General features: G+C 47.6%; 1 protein-coding gene across 9 annotated transcripts in view; it reads right to left on the bottom strand.

Annotated features, from left to right (window-relative positions):
• Positions 1–272: 272 nt before the first annotated feature.
• The window catches only part of Fam53a (family with sequence similarity 53 member A), a 35,006-nt gene continuing 13,761 nt past the window's right edge, over positions 273–21,517 (bottom strand). For 7 of the 9 annotated variants that reach the window (XM_052736236.1, XM_052736238.1, XM_052736233.1 and 4 more), the window contains 4 exons: positions 18,546–18,780; positions 12,615–12,669; positions 9,398–10,161; positions 273–794 (listed from right to left, as the gene is read on the bottom strand). In XM_052736236.1, coding sequence (XP_052592196.1) covers positions 483–794; positions 9,398–10,161; positions 12,615–12,669; positions 18,546–18,623 — 1,209 coding nt within the window. In that variant the 5' untranslated portion in view covers positions 18,624–18,780 and the 3' untranslated portion in view covers positions 273–482. The remainder of the gene's footprint in view (positions 795–9,397; positions 10,162–12,614; positions 12,670–18,545; positions 18,781–21,517) is intronic. The other 2 variants (XM_052736239.1, XM_052736240.1) reach the window with 2 other exon arrangements.

Raw genomic sequence — 21,517 nt, 5'->3', positions numbered from 1 at the left:
CACTGGGCCGCAGAAAAGCAGACTCAGGACTCAGCAGTGGGATCTCACAGGTCAGCCCAGCCAGTACCTCACATTGCTACAAAGCCAGGTGGCCCAAGACAGCAGCTGGCCAATCGCAGACACCAAGGGCCAAGAGTGCAGAACACCCCAAGCACCCCAGGCCTCAATCTCTCCACAGGGAGCCTGCAACCAACCATCAGCCCCAAGGTTGTCAAGCAAATCACACTCTTCTCACAGCAGACTTCTGACAGAAAGAGCAGAACTGGCCAGAATCCAGGCAGAACCATGTTTAATAGAATGCCCTCTGAAAACCCATTCCAAAATAGAGAAGCTCTCCCAAACTGTAGAAGCCATAAAAATGCAAAATACTTCTTTAGGAAAAACTGAATCAAAATTACGCCTCAATTTTCAAAATAACACACAAGTTATTTCCACTGGTCAGGCACCAAGGTGACAGACAGCAACCACTGCTCAGCCCCAAGTCAGTTGTTCTCGATCTGCTCCAGGTCCAGGTCACTGTGGTCCAGTGGGAAGACACCCTCCTCTTCTGCACTGTCCCAGTCACTGGGTTCCCCACTGCTCCCACCCTCTCCTGTGCTGGCCTCTGGCTCCCCCGAAGCCCAGGCACTGGGGCTGGTAGGGCCAGGCCTAGGAATCCGTGGGCTAGAGCCAGGTGTGATGATGCCCACAAGGCCCTGCGAGGTACATGGGGAGGACACAACAGTCTTCGCCTGGGTGTCGTCCTCATCATCTTCATAGTCCAGGGAGCAAAGGCTCTTTGAGTTCTTTAAAGTCTGAAATAGAAAAGACAGAGCTGAGGGCATTTCTGATAGGTGTGCAAGACAACATTCTGCCTGCCTATGAGGGCACTGTGTGCTCAGTGTCTAGCCCATCCCAAACAGTCACCAAGCACCAGTGACCTTGGGCTGTTTCCTGCTGACCCCATCCCTGGCCTTATCAGAAAGCAGGGCCACAGAGTTCCCACAGTGCCTACTAGGTTGGTACTGGGAAGCCCAGCATGGACCCACCCAGACCAAAACCAGGTTTGTGAGTGCCTAATACCTGGGAAGCCCTCGACACCAGAGACCTCAGAGAGGGCTGCATCCCAGAGCCTGTCTTGCTTTCAGTAGACAGACTATCCAGGAAGATCCCCATGTACCCCATCTCCAACAACACCCAGTTGTTCCCAAGAGACCTCAGGCAAGATCAGCCAGTTGGAACTCATCAGACCCCCACACACCCATGATTCATTCTCAAATCCTAACTGCCTCAACCCTGCTTCTCACTTTCCTTTCTCATCTTCTAATGGCTGACCTTCCTCAAATACAACATGTGGAGAGCTTTATCATCCTAAAACACACACACACACACACACACACACACACACACACACACACACACACACAGAAGGGGCCCCTGACTATCCTTTTCCAGGCATGCACACTGAGCCCTGCCAGCATCTTAGACTGCCTCCAGCACATGCTACCCAAGGCATACCCAGGGCACAGAGCCATAAGGGCCAGCTGAGAGGCTGTGCTGTCTGCGTGTGCTCTGTGAATTCAACTACCAGTCTCTGCTCCAAACAGAGTTCTCTCCCAGTTCCGATAGTCCTTGTCTACTCAGAGGGCTTCTTAGACTGTTGCACATGCCTCTTAGAAGTCACCTATGTCCTCAGATGCACACAGGGCCACACCATACCAACTGCCTTTGACATGGCTAGGCCTTGTTTCCCTGCCACTTCCCTGGGGACCTGTGTTCCCCTTCCAGGAGTGCCCAGTCCCTTTCACACGCCCTGTCTATGCGCTCCCTGCAATCTCCAGCAGGCTCCTTTAAACTGGCCTCTGACGGGTGCCAGCACATGGCTGAAGACTCTAAAAGGTATGTGGGTACCAGGACAGTGACACAGATAGCAGGACCCAGGACATGAAGCCGCGCTGGTCGTCAGAACACGAGCTAATCGGTGCTACAAAACAACAGAAGTAACCTTCCTAAAATGCCTCTTGAATGAGACAGAGAGACACAGAGATAGAGACAGAGAGACACACAGAGAGAAACAAAGTAACCCAGGGTGGCTTCAACTTGTTATGTAGCTGAGAGTGGCCTTGAACTTCTGATCCTCCGCTTCCACCTTCTGAATGCTGGGGTTTCATGCATGTGCTACCACTCTTGGCAAAAATCTATTTTTTGACTAGACCATCCCTAGAAACAGTCCCATCACAAACAGACATAAACACATAAGCCCTAAGGCAGAACAGAGCTTCTTTCTCAGAGCAGCGCTTTTATGGGAATTAGTTGTCTCCACAAGACAAGCTGCAGTCTCTTTTGTTTTTATTGTTCAGCTATAAAAAGTGACTCCCTGCTGGGCATATGGCCCTTGACTGTGTACACAGCTGTCATCCTAGTACTCAGGAGCTGGAGGGCAGGAGGATCTCAATTTCTAGGCTAACTGGGAAGATAAACAGAGAGACCCTGTCTCAAAAAACAGTAAACCAATTTGAGAAGTAATATTCTAAAGAACAAATCCTTAAAGATATAAGCAGCTAGGTTCTGGTCACAAAAATGAAAAGGCATAATATATTTTTTACTCAAATCAAGATGAATTTGACTATGCATGTCACTGTACCAGCTGGAGGACGCTGTGTCAGCTTGTCTCCTGTGTCCCTGCTAGACAGTGGGAATATCCTAATGACCCTGGGCACGCAGCAGCAAGCAGATCTCCTGTCCTGACAAGACACATACTTGGGTCTGCAGTCAGAAGCCTGCCCCGAGGATTTACACAGTGGTCTAACAGATGTGTGAGAAAACACTGCTGGGCCCCACTGCCCTGGGTCAGCTCAGCAGGGAGCAGCAGCCTCCGATGGACTCCTCTGTTCACAGAGAAGTAACTGCCACTCAACAAAGAACCTGACACAAAACCACCATCTCTGAGAAAAGCAAACACTAGAATAGAGGTCACAGCCTACACCTTTGCTGACTTGAACTGGCACCATCCCCAAAGGATGTCCCCAAGGGAGGACCCTGCACTTATTGCCACTCAATGATGATCTGCATCCAGGTAAACAAACCAACAAGACCGTTAAAAAAATAAAGACCGGTGGCGTCCAACGTGGTGGCAAGAGTTTCCACCTAAAACCTGAGAAAAAGGATTCTAAAACGGAGCTAAAAACAGCTTCCTAATTGTCTCTCTCAAATGAGCGGCAGCTGCCGGTTTGAGCTACTGGCGGGTTCCTAGCGTGCGCGCTCGACCTGCGGTATGGCGGGAATGAGGCCTCTGCAAATGGCACATTAAGCTGCTTGATGGATTTAGCCTTTGCTAGTACAAAACAAAACAAAACAAAACAAAAAAAAAAAAAAGAGGTTTCTGTGCTACATGCTGCTTGGATAAAAGTATAGACCCACAATGGCTCCCAGAGCTGGCGGTAAACATACGGCCGCCATGTTGGGAAGCTGAGATGGACGGAGCCAGCAGCCACAGCTGCTGCAGCTTAAAGCAATAGATTCACAATAAGACAGATTCAGATGTAATAGTTTACAATATATGTAAAATATACGTAGGCTTAAAAAAAAAAGGTGATATATACAATATAAAAACAAATACATAGTTTTAAAAAATAAAGTCTTTAAAGAGACAGTAAAATTAATATAAAAGTAAGCCACGTAAAGATGAATATTACACAGAGAATCTGGATTATGTTGTCTTTGGGATTTTTAACTAAAGAAAAACATTTGATTACAAAAGCTGTTGAGTTATGCCAAAATGTATATTTTAAAGGTACCTTGACTTCAAAATTTGGATATAAGGATATGTTGCTTTAAAAAGGAGATTCTACTTTTGTTTCCACAGAAAGTCAGAGGCTATGGATTTGTTCCAGATTAAGACACATCAGGTTTGACCAGCCAAGACCCCCTGAAAGGTCTCCGATGACACCATGGCCCAGATGATCCAACATCCAGAACCGTTTCAAGGCAACTGGCTCAGAAGATACAGCCTCATGGACTACTCCATGATCCTAAAATTTTCTTTGTTTCCCCAAAAGATACAGCGCCCCCCTCCAGCAGGAAGTAGTAAGAAAAGCTACGCCCAAATTCCCAAATATACCAAACTAACTTTGGAGATGTGTAAAGGTTAAAACCTTCCTTTTTAAGAAAAGAAAAGGGGAGGTGCTGTGGGATGGTCTGTATGTCAAATGTGTTGCTGATTGGTCAATGAATAAATCACTGATTGGCAGTGGCCAGGCAGGAAGTATAGGCGGGACTAACAGAGAGGAAAATTGAGAGAACAGGAAGCTGGTGGGGGAGACACTGCCAGCCGCCATCAGGATAAGGAAGATGTAAAGTACCGGTAAGCCACAAGCCACGTGGCAAGGTATAGATTAATAAAAATGGATTAATTTAAGCTGTAAGAACAGTTAGCAAGAAGCCTGCCACGGCCATACAGTTTGTAACCAATATAAGTCTCTGTGTTTACTTGATCGGGTTTGAGCGGCTTGGGACTGGCGGGTGAGAGAGATTTGTCCTGACTGTGGGCCAGGCAGGAAAACTCCAGCTACAGACCGGGGTGCTATACATGCCAGAAATCTTCTAAGTCGAGTGAAACTGACATATTCTGTAGTATCCAGTTCCCGTAGCAAACCTCCTCAGTCACGGTGAAGCCAGGGGGATTCTAGGAACACAACACTCTCCTACAACTATGCTGCCATGCTTCCACAAGCATCCGAGGGCTTGCCTCTCCACCAGCACTGACCACCTGCTGAGGAAGTCACCTGGCAGATAAAGACACCTAAATCTGTGCTCACAAGCTCCACTTCCTGCCAGTAAAACTGCTGTACAGACCAAGGGAAAGCCAGAGTCTGAGCCAGGTAGAGTAAGCCACACCTAGAGCCTAGCTCTGTGTGTCTGTGCCAGGCCAAGAGCCCAGTACAACCAAGAAACATCAACAGACATTCATGCACATCCAGGAGGGTGTGCACATCCAGGAGCCTCCTCAGGCGTCAGGGAGGGAAAGAGCAGCCTGCTCCAAGTTACAGAGGCCTGAGGAGTACTAAACATCCATGCCTTAACAGATGATAAAAGACAGCCAGAGCACACATGCACGCATGTGCATGTCCCATGTATGTCATAGGGAGTCCCTCTTACCACCATGCAGTGCCTGCCCCCAGCTCTACTTAAGAAGAGAGGTCTACGCTCAGGAAAGAGTTAATTTCAAAAAGTGGATAAGGGTTTTAGGAACAGTGGGGAAAGGGGGATTGAATAAACTCCTGTGCCCCAAATGCAGAGCTCCAGGCCTCCAGGAGGGTGCCACTTCTCCAGGCATATTGACAGTCTTTCCAGAGACTCAGTCTCTAAAGAAATAGCTAGAAACACAGGAGTCCCAACACCAGTCTATTCCATAAAACTCAAAGCTGAGGTGTGCTCAGACCCATATCTCAAACAGGAGCAAACCAGAGAAAACATCTCACCTGAAGACAGACCAGAGTAACCATGGGTGGAAGTAAGCTGTAGGGACAGAAGCCAGAAAAAATTTCACCCTCTCTCAACAAGGTGCAGAATGTCCACAGAGGTAAGATACCCCTTCAAAACAAGAATCACTGGACTGGCAGAGAACCACCAAGGAGACAGATATGGGTATGAGGGGTTCGGAGAGGCCCCAGTGCCTCAGCCCCACTGAAGAAAAGAGATAGTAAGGTGTCCTGGTCATGAAGTCAGGATGGAAGAGTCTACAGACTGCGAGAGGAAACTCAAAGGATCATCCCAGAAGTGGATGCCCAGTCAGCAGGCAAATGTCAGCCCAGCAGAAACACAAGGTTGGTCAAGGTCCCAGGAAGTATGGAAGAATGGCCTGAAGGGGATGAAAGGGTGGTACTCCACACTAGGTGCACAGGGCAACTGATCACTCTGGACGTAGTGATCCATGATGCCCCACCATGGACTGGGGAAAAGGCAAGCCTGGGCCCTACCCACACCCCACAGACCTCAAGGAAGCTAGCTGGCCTCTGCAGGGAAGATGATGGAGCAGGACTGGAGGTCAGACTCAGGTCCTCTTGCTTGTGGTAAACATTTTACTGACTGAGACATCTCCCCAGCCCCCAGCATTCTTTTTTGAAGGGCCTCCCTCCCAAGGACTTTGGTATGATACAACATGCTTTTAATCCCAATACTGGGGTCACAAAGACAAGAAGGTCCCTGGGCCCCTGGTCACTTGGTCTAGCCAAACTGGTGAAGCCCATGTCCCAGAGAGAAGCTTCCTTTCAATTTTTTTAAAAAAGTGGTTACTAAACTAGCTTAATCCCTAACTGCATCATAAGTATTTGCATATTTGCCCTTCTACCTACAGGTAAGTGTAGTCCTCACCCCTCATCAACAAAACCTCTCTGCAACAGAGGGAGAACCACACCAATCAAAAATACCGAGTCATGGAGCCCAGCCCCGATGGTCACATTTACAAAACAACTCTCTTGGGCTGGAGAGATGGCTCAGCAGTTAAGAGCACTGACTGCACTTCCAGAGGTCCTGAGTTCAATTCCCAGCAACCACATAGTGGCTCACAACCATCTGTAATGAGATCTGGCGCCCTCTTCTGTATACATAATAAATAAATAATTTAAAAAAAAAACAAAAACAAAAACAACTCTCTCACCTAAAGCTTAGGGAACATTGTAGAAGAGGGAGCAGAAAGCTTCTAAGAGCCAGAGGGCCAAGGAGTTTGCTGTGAGACTGTTTCCTACTAATGTCAGAAGGCACAGTCTCACCAACATGACTGCCTAAACACGAGCTAAACAAGAAGAGACATGCCAAAGTGGACCAGGGGAAAGACCACAGGCCTCAACCCTACACAGAGAACTACAGGAATATACATGAATATACATATGTGCATGTAACAAAAATTAACAAAAAAAAAGAGGCCATGAATGTGAAGGAGAGCAAGGAGGGGTATATGGAAGGGTTTGAAGGGAGGAAAGGGAACAGGGAAATGATGTAATTATAATCTCAAAAATAAAAGAATTAATAAATTAAAAAATAAAGTGGGTAACATTCCTGAGGACACCATCCAAGGTTGAACTCTAGATTACTGCACACATGAGCACATACACCCACACATAAATATACACACAAATCAAAGTAAAAACATATACACAAAAAACCACAATGCTATTCTCACCTGGCCTCCTATACTACTCACCCTGTCCCTACACCATCTGTCTGAACAATTCCAGGTGTTCTAGCCAGTGCCTGCTTGGTACTCAGGACCTTCCTGCTGAGCTTCCTGTCCTGTTACCTGAAGCACAGTTCAGATGCTTCCAGCTGAACTGGGCTCACCTGTTACCCAGCAACACCTAACTATACTGTGATGCTGGCCTTCGAGTTTAAGTCACAATGGGATGTGGGGACTAAGTGGAGGCTAAGTAGAATAGTGTTCACATCAGGAACAGGGAGCATCTGAATCCTTAAGCAGACAACTGGGGTAGGGAGGGAGGAGGGAGCCACTGCTCAGGAGGACTGCATAGTGGAACAGGATGAGGTGGGGCCCATAAGACACCACACCTCCACAATGAGCTCATCTGTAATCCTAGCACCAGCACTGCCCTGGACAGATTTACTTTTCTTACCTCCTGTGGAGCCCAGAGTGTTCACAGCATCTCCAGAGCAGGACTACCCCTTGGTTATCAGTCTCTTTGTTATAAGCTAACCTCCTCCCCAAAAGGTACCAAGCCAAGGACTCCTCTACTGGCATCCTCATTCTATGCCACTGTCTTCCTGGTATACATAGGGTGATGCCACATACCACATCCAGAGCACCGGCTAGCAGGGGATGCTTGAGTACCCAGAACCTGTGGCCAACTATCCAACAGCCAACATCACACTAAAGGGACCACCACTATCAGCCCTCTACAGTCACACCAGGGAGACTGGGTTTTCAACCCTCAGAGTCATCAGCTTCTAGAAAATCTGACTGTCAGACAGAGTCCACAGTCACATCAGCAGAAATGTAAAATAGGCATCAATAGGAACTAAGCTACCTCCCAAGACTAGGACTCCAGACAGGCTTCTCCTAACCCCAGTGGCAGTCTGTCCTCTCGGCACTGTCCCAGTATGGACTCAACAGACACACTAAAGCAGCTCCTTTCAGGCAGCCCTGGCACCACCCATTCACTCACAGCAGTGCCTACAGGAGGCAAGTCAGACCTGAAGCCCTGGGACAGGTATGGATAATGGGGCAGCCAATGCCAGTCACCAAGAGAAGAGAGGCACAACCCTGCCTCCCCCTCAGTCCTGCTTCCTGCAAGAAGTACCAAGGGGCCACACATTTAATCCCAGCATTCAAGGGACAGAGGCAGGCAAATCTCTATGGCTTCAAGGCCAGACTAGTCTGGTCTGCATGAGTGAGTTCCAGACCAGCCAAGACTCCTTAGTGAGGCCCTGGCTGGGGGTGTGGAGGAAGCAACAGGGGTCTACTACTTCTGCCCCTCCCTAACAACCAACACAGAGGGAAGCAGAGCTGCTGAGCTCCACTCCAGCTCCTACAAGGGGACTAAGAAACCCGACCCAAGCCCCAGATGCATCCAAGTAGATACATGCCCTCCTAGCCACAGTGAGAGCCCATTCTCATTGTTCTCTTCTCCTTCTCCCCATTGCCAGCAGTGGGCACCTCTCTGGGATCACATGAGAGCAGGCAATGGTCTACTACACCAACTAAAACCCTCCCTCAAAACCAAACACTCTGCTGGGTGGTGGTGGTACACACCTTTAATCCCAGAACTCAGGAGGCAGAAGAGGCAAGAGGCAGGTAGATGTCTGAGTTCAAGGCCAGCCTGGTCTATAGAGTGAGTTCCAGGACAGCCAGGGCTACACAGAGAAACCCTGTCTCAAAACAAAACAAAACACTCCCCCAGAATGTGCCAGGGATGTCCAGGATGTTAGAGCACAGCACATCTAGGTACCTGCTGGTCTCTGAATGAGGCACGGCCCAAGTCAGCAGCTCTGGCTCCTGTAGCCATCACAAGCCAAGGGTCTGGGCCTTCGGTGGTACCAAGCTCTGCCTCAGCTTCCAGGAAAGGCTTCTCACTTTCTAAGTAACTGCCACCCTCAAATTGTAGTTAGGGTCCCCAAGAGATGAGGATGCACCAAATACAACAACAGCTTAGTTGAAAATCCACACTCAGTCCCTCCTTGCTTCCTCAGAGCCCAGGGTCCAGGTTCCACATGTGGGGGCTCTGCCTGTGGAGTATGACTGAAGTTTTGGGGGTCAGTTGGGACAGGCCATCTGAACTTTTTTGGTTCAGAAGAAAGTAGTCAAGTAAGATTAGAAGACTGCCGGGAATAACCAACCTTACCCCAAGACCAACACAAGGCAAAGCACAGGCTTCCTAAGCAACCCAGAACAAAAATGTCGCCTCACCCGTGTCATTTTCAGAAAGTCCAAGGATGGGCGCGTCCACCTGGCATCCTCCTCCCGTCTCCGCTTGCGCCGGACCCGCCTCCCATCCAATACGCAAGGCTGTGACCGGCACCGGAGCAGGCCATGGTGGCGGCCTAGCTCAGGTGTGGATGTGGGGGTGCTGCTGGCTGAAGGCAGACAAGTGCTTGCGTCTACAAGGTGCTCTTGTGAGAGAGACAGTCGGCGCCTGGAGGAAAACGGACAGGGTCCTGCAGAAAGCCAAGGTGGACCTGAGCTTGTATTGCCCTCACTGCCATCCACAAAGCCACTGCTAGCTGAAGCTGGCCGGGGTGTCAGCGGTGAGGTAGGGCCAGCAGGTGATACAGGACTCCTGGGTAGGCCTGGGCCTAGACTTGCCTGCAGGGTAGGGTTCCCGAGACCACTGCAGCTCTGCAGTGTGGCACTCCCACCACTGTTGCATCTCCTCTTAGAGATGGGAGTCCACACCCTGGAGTTACCAGGGCGCCATGGGGAGCGGCATCGAGCCAGCTCCTCTGGTTCTGACAGGGACCGGCAGTGTCGCTTGGTCGGTGGTGCTGCAGGTGGCCCTGTGCTCTCACGGAAGTCCAAGAAGCTGCCCATTTCCGCAGGCCCTGGAGATGCCAGCTGCCATTTGAGACCTTCAGTGTGAGACACACCAAGTGGGCCCAATGGGAAAGGGCCTGAGGCCGCCTGGCTTCCAATGGGCCATCCTCCATGTAAGGCCTTCCAAGGACTTTTGTCCACTAAGGAAACACAAAGGTGTGGGAAGAAACAGGTGAGCAATACGAAGCCACACTGTTGAACCCCTTCCCAGGCTCATGGACACATCTGAACAAAAACACCTCTGTTTACATGGTTGCTACCACCCGATCTTCAGTGGCCACTGGCATCTAAATCACCAGGCTTCACCTGGACTTTATTTATTTATTTATTTATTTTTCCTGAGACAGGGTCTCTCTCTATAGCCCTGGTTGTCCTGAAACTCACTCTGTAGACCAGGCTGATCCCGAAGTCACAGATCCACCTGCCTCTGCCTCCTGAGTCCTGAGATTAAAGGTGTGCAGCACCAGGCCTGGCTTCACCTGGTCTTAAGGAGTTGTCTCTCCACCTGTGTTTCCTGAAAATCACCTGATTCCGATCTTACCTCCATTTCACTAATATATTGTGTCATAAAAATGCTTTATCCCTGTCCCTGGCTAGCCTCTATAGGTGAACCTTTGTCAGACAGGAGCCAGACAAAGCTACTTCTTAGAAATTGCCACTTTTGTTTGTTTGTTTGTTTTTGAGACAGGGTTTCTCTAAGTAGCTTTGAAGCATGTCCTGGAACTGGCTCTGTAGTACAGGCTGGCCTCGAACTCACAGACATCCTCCTGGCTCTGCCTCCAGAGTGCTGGGATTAAAGGCGGATGCCACTACCACCCGGCAAATTGCTACATTTCTTAATGACCAAAGCGGACAGTCAGTCTCAAATCTTCTTACAGATAGAGGCTTTGGCTGAAGCTGGGTATAGTGGTTCATTTCTGTGATCCCACTATTTGTGAGGCAAAGGCAGGATTGATGAGCATTTGAGTTTTACTTTGTGTCTAAGATACACAGTGAAACCCTGTCTCAAACAAAACAAGACTTGGCCTGGACATCTGCCTGCTGAACATTAGACTGGGACCCCCCACCCAACATCCTCAAGCCTCCACTTCTTCAGCCCTAAAGCAGGGTGCTGGCAATGGCCCTTGGTGGCTGGTCACCCTGTAACACCACGTACCTAAGACATCATGGCTTAAATGCAACATTAAACTCCCTGAGGAAGATTTAGGAGTCCTTAAGACACCTGAGCCCAGATTGTAGCTCACAAGACTCAGTCAGCACTCTAGGAGCTAATACAAATCTACATCCCCCAGGGGATATGCCCACATGGCAGCTCTCCATACACGTGCCCAGACCAGTCCAGCTCTCCTCTGGTCAGCTCAAGCACTCAGTACAACCTGGCACCCAGACTCTGCATGAGCCTCTCAGAGCTACCATGGCCCTAGTTCCTATTCCTCTTGTTGGCTGCAAAGGGCAGAAAACTGCTCCAGCCCTCACACAGAGAAGTGCAAAGTCAGGTATGTGGGCGTCTTCATATAGAGTCAACCCAGCTGTGAAGCCCAAATATCCAATGACCTGACCAGAGGATGCTCTGGACACTCTTAATGGAGAACATCCAACAGGTCACTTAGCCTTTCCTTGCTTCTTCTAACCACTGTCAAGCTAAGAGACACTGGAGTAGAGGCCACAGAGACCAATAGGAAAAACAGCCAGGGTCACCTCTAGGGAAAGATACATCAAGGGCCCTGGGGTGACCTGAGACAGCAAGGAGGCAAGAGAGGGGGCTGAGGGGGGAAGGGAAGAAAGGAGTGCATAAGAAGCCCTCAGAAACTCTGAGCAGGGACTGAGGTAGTTAACATGGCCCCACATGCAGGATGGACTGGAGGAGCCAAAATCAAGTGGGAGTGAAGACACAGGCCAAGTGAGATGGGGGATGGGGACTTCACGTCCTCCAACTTTTCGTGAAAAAGTAAGTCAATCCCACTACCTTTGTAATCAGCCATGTGAATCTGACACGGTTCTACCATGTAAGCTGTTCCCACTGTCAAGACCAACACAGGGTGATTCTAACCCCAGGGTCTTTGCTTGGATTTATCAGAAGTGTGCTCTATACTTAGGGACCACTACCCTGTGTAACCACTAAAGAGCAATGTGTCAGGAAGTGAGGACAAGCCTAGACAGGTCCAGGAGTACTCATTCAACCAGTGTACCACAGCAGAATGGCAGCCAGAACCATATACCACCTGATTATCCTCCCAATTGCTGAAGGAAACCACAAAGTGGGCCTTGTCTCTCACATAAAGGGTAAAGCAGTCCCTAGCTTCCTCCCACATCACCAGCAGCAGCAAAGAGAGGCCTTGCTGAGCCTTGACCCTGGCCCATCCTGCTCAGAGACCAGTTCTGACTCCTAGACCATGAGTGGGGTCGGGGGGGTGGCTCATGATCTTCCTGTCCCACACGTAGGTCACACAAAGGCCTCCCTAAATCTTGCTCTAAATATCTGACTCAGTCCAGCTCCAAAATCCCCTCCTGGCCAAAGGTCCAACACTACCTTGCTCCATCATCAGCTACTTTAGCCCTAGAAAGAGCCTACCTGGGCTTCTGAGACACTTACCGCCAATCTCCAAAGGGAACAAAGGGCCACTTTTGTTCAGTTTCTCAGCAGAATACTAAAAGTGACAAGAGAGAAGTCTCAGTACTCATATGCAAACTCCAGAGTTCACTACAGTAATGCTAATTCTCCCTAACATCTCTGTTGTTGTTTAAAATAAAAAGCACAGACCTCTAGAAAATATCTTTTTCTTAATAAAAGGGTTGAGTTTTTGTTTTTTTTTAAACATTTACTCTCTGTATAGAGAGGCAGGTTATACATGTGCTACAGTGCACATGTTAAAATGAGACGCAACCTACGGGAGTCAGTTCTTTCCTTCCACCATGTGGGTTCCAGGAATAAACTCAGGTCATCAGGTTTGGCAACAAATACCTTTACCCACTGAGCCATTTCACTGGCCTAAGGAAAGTTTTAACCTAACGAGATGTAGCTGAACAAATGACAACGTCCCAAGCCACTACACACTTCCTCATACTTGCTTTTGAAGTTCTGGCCTTTTACTTTTAGATGGTGTATGCTAATGGTCTTTCAAACCTCACCACCTAGTTACTTTTCAGAAAGACCTTGAGAGGCTGGAGATAGTTCAGCAGTTAAGAGACAGCTCAGCATTGGCTGCTCTTTCAGGACCCCAGTTCAATTTCCAGCACCCACACAGAAGCTCACAACCATCTGTAACTCTAATTCCAGGGGATCTGATGCCCTCTTCTGGCCTCCTTGAGCACCAGGTACAAATGGTGATATTTTATTTGTACTGAAATGTGATTTTATTTGTATGTTAATAAATAAAGTTGCCTGGGGGTCAGAGCTAATAGCAAGTCATAGCAGAAGCCAGGCGGTGGTGGTGCACACCTTTAGTCCCGACCACATGACAGACAGATCTCTGTGTGTTCAAGGATACAGCCAGCATGAAGACACACGCCTTTAATCTCAATACCAACCATAGAAGACCTGGAGTCTGTATAGACAGGCAGTGACAAGGAGGTCATGTGGTTGGGTTTACAACCAATGAGAAGGCAGAACAGAAGGTCAATAAAAAGACAGATACACAGGAAGTAGGTCTCTCTCGGAGGGGAAGGACGGCAGCAGCAGCGAAGGGTAAGAAAGGTTTTTAGTATCAGCTCTTAGGTACTGCTCTCACCTCTTGGGCTTTTAACTCTACATTTGGCTCTGTGTTTCTTACTTAATAAGACTATTACATCTACAGGTACAGACATGGTGTACATACACTCAGGCTAAATACTAATACACGGAAAATATAAATAAATAAAACTTTAAAAACACCCATACAGACAAAATTGAAGAAAAAAAAAAAAGACTGAGCCAAGACCTAAGAACCCTTTACTGCTCATGACAGTACAAATACAGGATCCATGCCCTAGCTTGATGGTCCCAGTCCTGAGAAGGGTCCAGACAGCAGGATGACCCCCTACAACAAGGCAGATAAGCTACTGGCAGTCTCAGAGATTAGCAAAAAATGCTATAGCAACTGCACCAGAAGCCTTGGGGAACTACTGTTGTTTCACATAAAGATAAACACATTTATAATCCCAACACTCAGGAAGGCCAAGGCAAGAGGACTATTCCAAGTTCCAGACCGCTTTGAGCTACTTAGCAAGAGCCTGTTCAATCAATCAACCAATCGATAAGCAAGACAAGTATAGTGTCATATGCCTGTAATCTAGCACTTGGGATTTCATAGAGATGGAAAAGAAGGATCAGGATTTTGGCTATATAGCAAAGTGGGCTAGGTAAAACTCCATTCTCAAAAAAAGAAAAAGAAAAGAAAAACAACAAATAAAAATAAAAGAAGTTGCTGGGTGGTGGTGGCACACACCTTTAATCCCAGTACTAGGGGGGCAGAGCCAGGAGGATGTCTATGAGTTTGAGGCCAGCCTGGCCTACAGAGCAAGATCCAGGACAGGCATCAAAATAACACAAAGAAACCCTGACTCAAAAAAAAAAAAAAAAAAAAAAAGACAGAAAGAAAGAAAGAAAGAAAGAAAGAAAGAAAGAAAGAAAGAAAGAAAGAAAGAAAGAAAGTTGGGTTTATGACTCAGAAAAGGTACCCTTTAACAACAGGTAGCCTGTCTACAGGCAGACAGATCTTCCTCTGCAGTGGATTATGTTTCCCTAAGCACAGCTGAATGGAGGTGGTGAACACATGACCAGCCTGGTGCTGTGGTCACTGGACCACCTCAGGCTAAGATGGAAAGAGAGAAAGCTACTTTACAGATACTGTATGGTGGAAGCTCTTAGCCACTGTGCATAATTAGTGGGCTGCCTACACCTTTCAAACAGCTGCAAATGCCTCCAGCCTTGGGCCAGCATATAGTTTCACCTTCCACGTGGCTGATAACCACTCTTCTAGCCAACAGTCCTCCTGATGAGGTCCAACCACTTACCCAGAGCAAGTACCTGCTGTTTTCCTAGCCCACCTTCCCTGGGCCTGCATCTCCAGTGTGCATAAGAATACACCTACCACAATAACCCAATAGACTCCAGGAAGGACAGGCCTTTCTTAGCCAATAGAAATGGTTCCTGGGGCAGCTGAGGAGCTTTGGGCCTGGACCTAACCAGATGTATTGAGTGCACATTCAAGGACTGGTGCATCACAGCAAGCAGCTACAAGGCTCTGCGAGAGATGGATGAGTAGGTGAACAGCCCAAGGACACGGTACAGACACCCAGGACAGTGGGTCTAATGCAAAAGAGCAGAGTACTGATCACGTCCATTTGTAGGGACCAGCCTGTCTCATGCCACATCCAAGGGCCTTAAGACATGGCAGCTTCTGAACCTCCTTGGGAGATACTCAAGAAAGCAGATCTGCTGAGATAGCAGGCTGCCACTGGGCTAATCCAAGCCTGGCCCTGCCCAGATGGACATGGCTGGGGAACACACACAGGACACCAACCGCCCATGTTACATCTATCTAAACCAGAGGCATGATGATGAGCCTTCCATGCTTCTTGCTTCCAGCTCAGCCACATCATGCTTTCCTCTCGCCTCTTCCCGTCATCTAGCTTATAGCCTTTTACTCTAGCTCTGCTACATCTGTCCAATCTAATGGTGGTGGTCTTGGCTGGCCTTTCTCTCTGCTTCCGCTGGCCTCATTATCCTCTTCCCACAGATAGAGGGTACTGCTACCCTGACCTGAATCACAGCCCTTCTGCTTCAAGCCCTTGACACCTAAGAGTCAAATCCCAGGACCAAGGCATATGTCTTAGTTAGGTTTCTACTGCTGTGATAAAACGCCATTGACTAAAAATGACTTGGGGAGGAAAGGGTTTATTTGGCTTACATATCCCTAGTCACAGTCCACTGAGAGAAGCCAAGGCAAGAATTCAATCAAGGTATGAACCAGAGGCAGAAACTAAAGCAGAAGCTATGGAGGAATGCCGCTTTCTGGCCTGCTCTGCACAGCTTGTTCAGCCTGCTTTCTTACACTATCCAGGACCAACGACCCAGGGGTGGTACTATCCCTACTGAGCTGTGCCCTCACCATCAATCATTAGTCAAGAAAATGACTTTACTCTTATGTTCTCAATTAAGATGACCTCTTCCAAGATGTCTAGGCTTGCGTCAAGTTGACAAAAACCAAGCAGCATAGTATATGATCTTCACTGCTACCCTCAGCCAGGAAAGCACTTCCTGCTCAAGTCACTGCCCACTTCCTCCAGCTACACTGGCTCCTGATCTCCCTGCCTCTCTAGAGGCAAATAAACCCTTTCCCAGCTCTGTATTAAAAGCCTCAGTGCACAACTGAAATGCACATAATGTTTCCTGCTGTTTGAAAATACTCTAAGCCCAAATACATGTGACAGCTGGGCCCAACTACCTGTCAACTGCTCCTTCCTTGTTGCCCCCAAATCCCTCATTTTCCCTGCTAACAAAAAACTTGCAAATCTTTTTTTAAAAAGCAGGGGGTGGGGGTATGGGGGGTGTCTGGGAGAGATAGCTCAGAGGTTAAGAGCACTGGCTGCTCTTCCAGAGGTCCTGAGTTTGATGAATTCCCAGCAACCACATGGTAGTCCACATAATAAATAAATCTTTATTAATAAAAATTAAAAATAAAAACTTCTGCCATCTTCAGTGTACACCCCAATCACACCCCAGATCCTCACTGTTGCTCTGGCAGCGATACCTGAGGCCACTGCCTTCACCAATCCTCTACCTATGGTCACAAACCATCTGTGCCTCTCCTCCCTTGAGGTAGCAATGAGTCAGATACAATCACTTACTTTTCCAGGTCTTTCTGTAACAGCTGGACTATTCACTATCCTCCAAGCGTGAAAAGGCAAAGTAAGAAAAACTGGGTGTGCCTCAGGTTCAGGGTATCTAAGTTGGGGAAAAAGGAGCCCATATGACCAAATAAAGTGAACCTAGATAGCAGAGATGGGAGGAGCCAGCCCTGCTGAATCAGGGGAGGACTGGAAGACACTGGCTTTAGAGGAGGACCATGGGTGAAGGATCAAGCACACACTGTGAGCCCATAATGACAGAGTCCATGGTGGCAGACATCAGCTTCTGTCCCCAACAGAGCCCCAAGACTAGGCCATGTCCTTGCATTCTCCTCTAGCTCTGTTACCCTTGAGCTTCAATAGCTGCATCATTCTGGTGGCCCAAGTGCCAGAACTGTGGCCACCACAAGTTGTCCCCACCCAGCACATCGGGGCTCAGACAGCCCAAACTACCCAGACTAGCACCACAGTCATGGCAACGGAGGCACTGAGTGTTTAATGACTTTCAGTTTTATTAAAAATGTAATTATTTCAAATTTTACTTTTAAAATTGATATTCAGTTTTGTTATTAGAAAACTCCCGATGGGTGGTGGTGGTGGCACACGCCTTTAACCCAGCACTAGGGAGGCAGAGGCAGGTGGATCTCTGTGAGTTTGAGACCAGCCTGGTCTACAGAGCTAGTTCTAGGAAAGCCAAGGCTACACAAAGAAACTTTGTCTTGAAAAACCAAAAAAAGAAAGAAAAGAAAAATTGTTACTTATGTTTAGGATGCCTTGACTAGGTGAATCTACCCAAGTATAAATTTTATGAAAAGTTCACTGGGAAGAATAAACGTCCTTTAGGCATCCAAGTTTAGAAAGACTTCTGCCTACAGTCTGGGCATAAACATTACCCAACATGAGCATCATCATCATACAAGACCTTAAGAAAAGAGTGCAAGTTCCAGGACAGACTCCAAAGCTACACAGAAAAACCCTGTCTCGAAAAAAACCGAAAGAAAAGAACGGAGTTATTTGCTTTGTGTTTCTGGAATCCCTAGCTATATTCAGAGTATATTTGTGTTACCTTTAAGTTTCATGGCACTGAAAACCAAAGACAAAACATTAAAGTGCATCTGAAGTCATGTGATAAGTAATAAGTTACAAACATAAAATATTAAAAATAAATATCCACCAGATGTGATGGTACATGCCTGTAATCCCAGCACTCAGGAGACAGAGGCAGGTGGATCTCTGTGAGTTCAAGGCCAGCCTGGTCTACAGAGAGAGTTCCAGGTCAGCCATGAGTACACAGTGAAACCTGTCTCAGGGGAAAAAAAAAAAAAACTAATAAATTAATTATGAATTAATAAATAAATAAATGGCTTCATGGTTTAAAAAAAAAAAAAAAAAAGGCCCAACCACCAAGCTAAAGCAGGTGAATGAATCTGTGTTGATAAATCTGAGACATCCCTGGAAAGGGGCAGCAGGGCCACAGGATCACTTACCCTGGCAGATCTGGTAAGCAGGCCACAGAATTCTGTGTAAGTCAGCTTTGCATTAGAAGTTGATTTGGTTTGTGGTGGTGATTATGACAGACACTGGCTTCTGTCCAATGCCCCCACTCAGCTCTGCCTCCACCCTACAGTGTGCTGTCTCCATGTCTATGTCTCTGCACAGTGGGCTGTGCCCACCTCTGACCCCCAAGCTGACTCACCGGGCCAGCCTCACGGGCCCTTCGGGTAAGGTCATCCAAACTCTGGTTCTGCAGCTTCTCTGTGATAAGAGTGACCATGGTCGGGGCTCTTCCTTGGTCCACATCTATGGGCACTGGATTTCCAGAACACTGGACATCAGCAGTCTCAAGTCATCAGATATGAGCTAAAACACAGGGTTATAGCTCTGACTTAATGATGCTGATCCATTTCCATGAATTCTTCAGGGCTGTCTCTCTGCAAAGAGAAATTGCCACATGACTATATGTAGAATGCTTCAGTCCATATTTCTGTTACATACAACATCCTGTATACACAAAATGTTCCTAACATCCCTCTGACAAATACCTTCCCGATTCCAAGACAACTAAGCATGTTCCTTCCTAGACCCTCCAACAACATCTTTTAACCTATGGTAACCTTCTAGTAACATCTAGTGGGTCTCAATCTGTGGGTCACAACCCCTTGGGGGTGGCAGGGGGAGTGCTGAACAACCATTTCACAGGGTTGCCTAAGACCATCAGAAAACACAGATATTTACATTATGATTTATAACAGTAGCAAAATTACAGCTATGAAATAGCAATGAAAATAACTTTATGGTTGGGGGCCACCACAACATGAGAACTGTATTAAAGGGTCACAGCATTAGGAAGGTTGAGAACCACTGGTCTAGATGAAGGCCAGAGGGTGAGGTCCTTATTAGGACCAGCCTCCAGGGCTGGAGAGATGGCTCAGAGGTTAAGAGCACAGGCTGCTCTTTCAGAGGTCCTAAGTTTAATTCTCAGCAACCACATGGTGGCTCACAACCATCTACAATGAGATCTGGGGCCCTCTTCTGCCCTGCAGGCATACATGCAGGCAGAACATTGTATACATAATAAATAAATAAACTTTACAAAAAAAAGGACCCCCAAAATACATTTTGAAAAGTATCAGCATAATATAAAAATATAGGGTTCTTTTTTTTAAAGATTTATTTATGTATTATGTATACAGAAGAGGGTGCCAGATCTCATTACAGATGGTTGTGAGCCACCATATGGTTGCTGAGAATTGAACTCGGGACCTCTGGAAGAGCAGTCGGTGCTCTTAACCTCTGAGCCATCTCTCCAGACCCATAAATATAGGGTTCTTAAAAAAAAAAAAAAAAAAAAAAAAAAGAACCAGCCTCCAAGGCCTCTCCCGAAGCAGCAAGAAAACCCATGGCAGGCTCTGTCCCCAAAGGGCAATGAATGCACGAGAAGAGACAAAAGCAGCCACATCCACTGAGAACACCAGCAGTAAGCTATGGGGCCCATACCACAGAGGACTGCCAGCGCTTACAATTGACCACACCGCCCCCACAACTCCAGCCCCTGAAGCTGGGTTTTATAAAAGATGAAGGGTGGGGTGCCAGAGGCAAGCACAGAGCTCTAGACCAGGTCCAACTTGCGGCAAGGGACCAGGACAACTCTGGTAATGATGAAAAAGGGGGGTCGTGGGCTCTTAGCTTTCGATCCCAGAATAGGCAGCTAAGAACATGCAAGCGGCCTGCACCTTTTGCAGCTGTCACCCCACTGCCCACATACAGCTCTGATTCTCAGCGTCTCACACCTGAATATGAGCAGGTGTGGCAGCCACGGGCTACCAGCTCAGAAAGCAAAAGGAGCCAAAACAGAGGGGGGGGAAACATGGCAAACTGGGATAATCAACAAGTAGGGCTGGGTGTAGCTCAGTGGCAAATACTTCCTTAGAGTGCAAAAAGACCTGGATTCTACCACTGTTGTACGATATTATTTTAAGATGTGTTACATTTCTTGATGCTGTAGAACATTTGTTTTAATGATGCAAAGATGTGTTGCATTCTTTTTTTTGGTTTTTCCGAGACAGGGTTTCTCTGAGTAGTTTTTAGTGCCTGTTCTGGATTTCACTCTGTAGACCAGACTCCCGAGTGCTAGGATTAAAGGCATGCACCACCGCTACCCAGCTTGTGTTGCGTTCTTTTATGCTGCATTTGTTTAACTCTGTGAAGCTGTGTTACTGTGCCTGTCTAAAATACCTGATTGGTCTAATAAAGAGCTGAATGGCCAATAGCAAGGCAGGAGAAAGGATAGGTGGGGCTGGCAGGCAGAGAGAATAAACAGGAGAAATCTGGGAGGAAGAAGAGGGACAAGAAAAGGAAGAGAGGAGGACTCCAGGGGCCAGCCACCCAGCTACACAACACAACAATGGAGAGAGAGAGAGAGAGAGAGAGAGAGAGAAAGGTAAAACCCCAGAGTCAAAAGGTAGAGGGGATAATTTAAGAAAAGCTGGCTAGAAATAAGCCTCTATGTGTATTATTTGGGAGCTGGCTGGCAGGCCCCTCAAAAGAGTCAAAGAAAAAAAAGTTTAAAAAAAAAAAAAGCACTGCAAAAAAAGAGAAAAAGAAGGATGAAGGTGAAGACCTGGTAGTCAGCCTTGCCCTCAGGGCCCTTGACAAGGCACAGTCCAGCAAGAGATCACAACAAGCACATTACTCAAAAGGGGAATGAAGGAAAAAAGAGAGCAGAGCTCCTAGAAGTTGAGTTAGCCCAGCACCACCTCAGGGCCTCTACAGTAGGTATCCACAACCAACAAAGCACCCGAGGGCACAGGCCACCTCCTTCCACCCCATAAGGCACTCCAAAGGAGAGCAACCCTTGGGAGTGTTTCCTCCAAGAGCAGAGGGTATGAGCCACAAGGTCCACACCTGCTGGAAGTACCATCACAGCCAGGTAGGGCTCAGGCTGGCAAATAAGATGCACGCAAGCCTAGGACTCTGTCAACAGAAGAAGGGAACAGAATGAAAGAGAAAATCATATGAACACTACTAGAAAGATCTCAAACAAAATCAAACACCCATTTTCCATTCTTGAAAATATATACACAAACTGTCAACAGAAGCAACTAACACTTCCTCTGTGACTTTGAAATATGAGGCTCAAAAGCCAGCATGGGGCCGGGCGGTGGTGGC

This window comes from Peromyscus californicus, unplaced genomic scaffold (assembly GCF_007827085.1).
Source record: "Peromyscus californicus insignis strain IS unplaced genomic scaffold, ASM782708v3 Scaffold_13__1_contigs__length_99412109, whole genome shotgun sequence".
Taxonomy (NCBI): domain Eukaryota; kingdom Metazoa; phylum Chordata; class Mammalia; order Rodentia; family Cricetidae; genus Peromyscus; species Peromyscus californicus.
The sequence above is the reverse complement of the archived record's forward strand: the minus strand, read 5'-3'. Positions and strand labels throughout refer to the sequence as shown.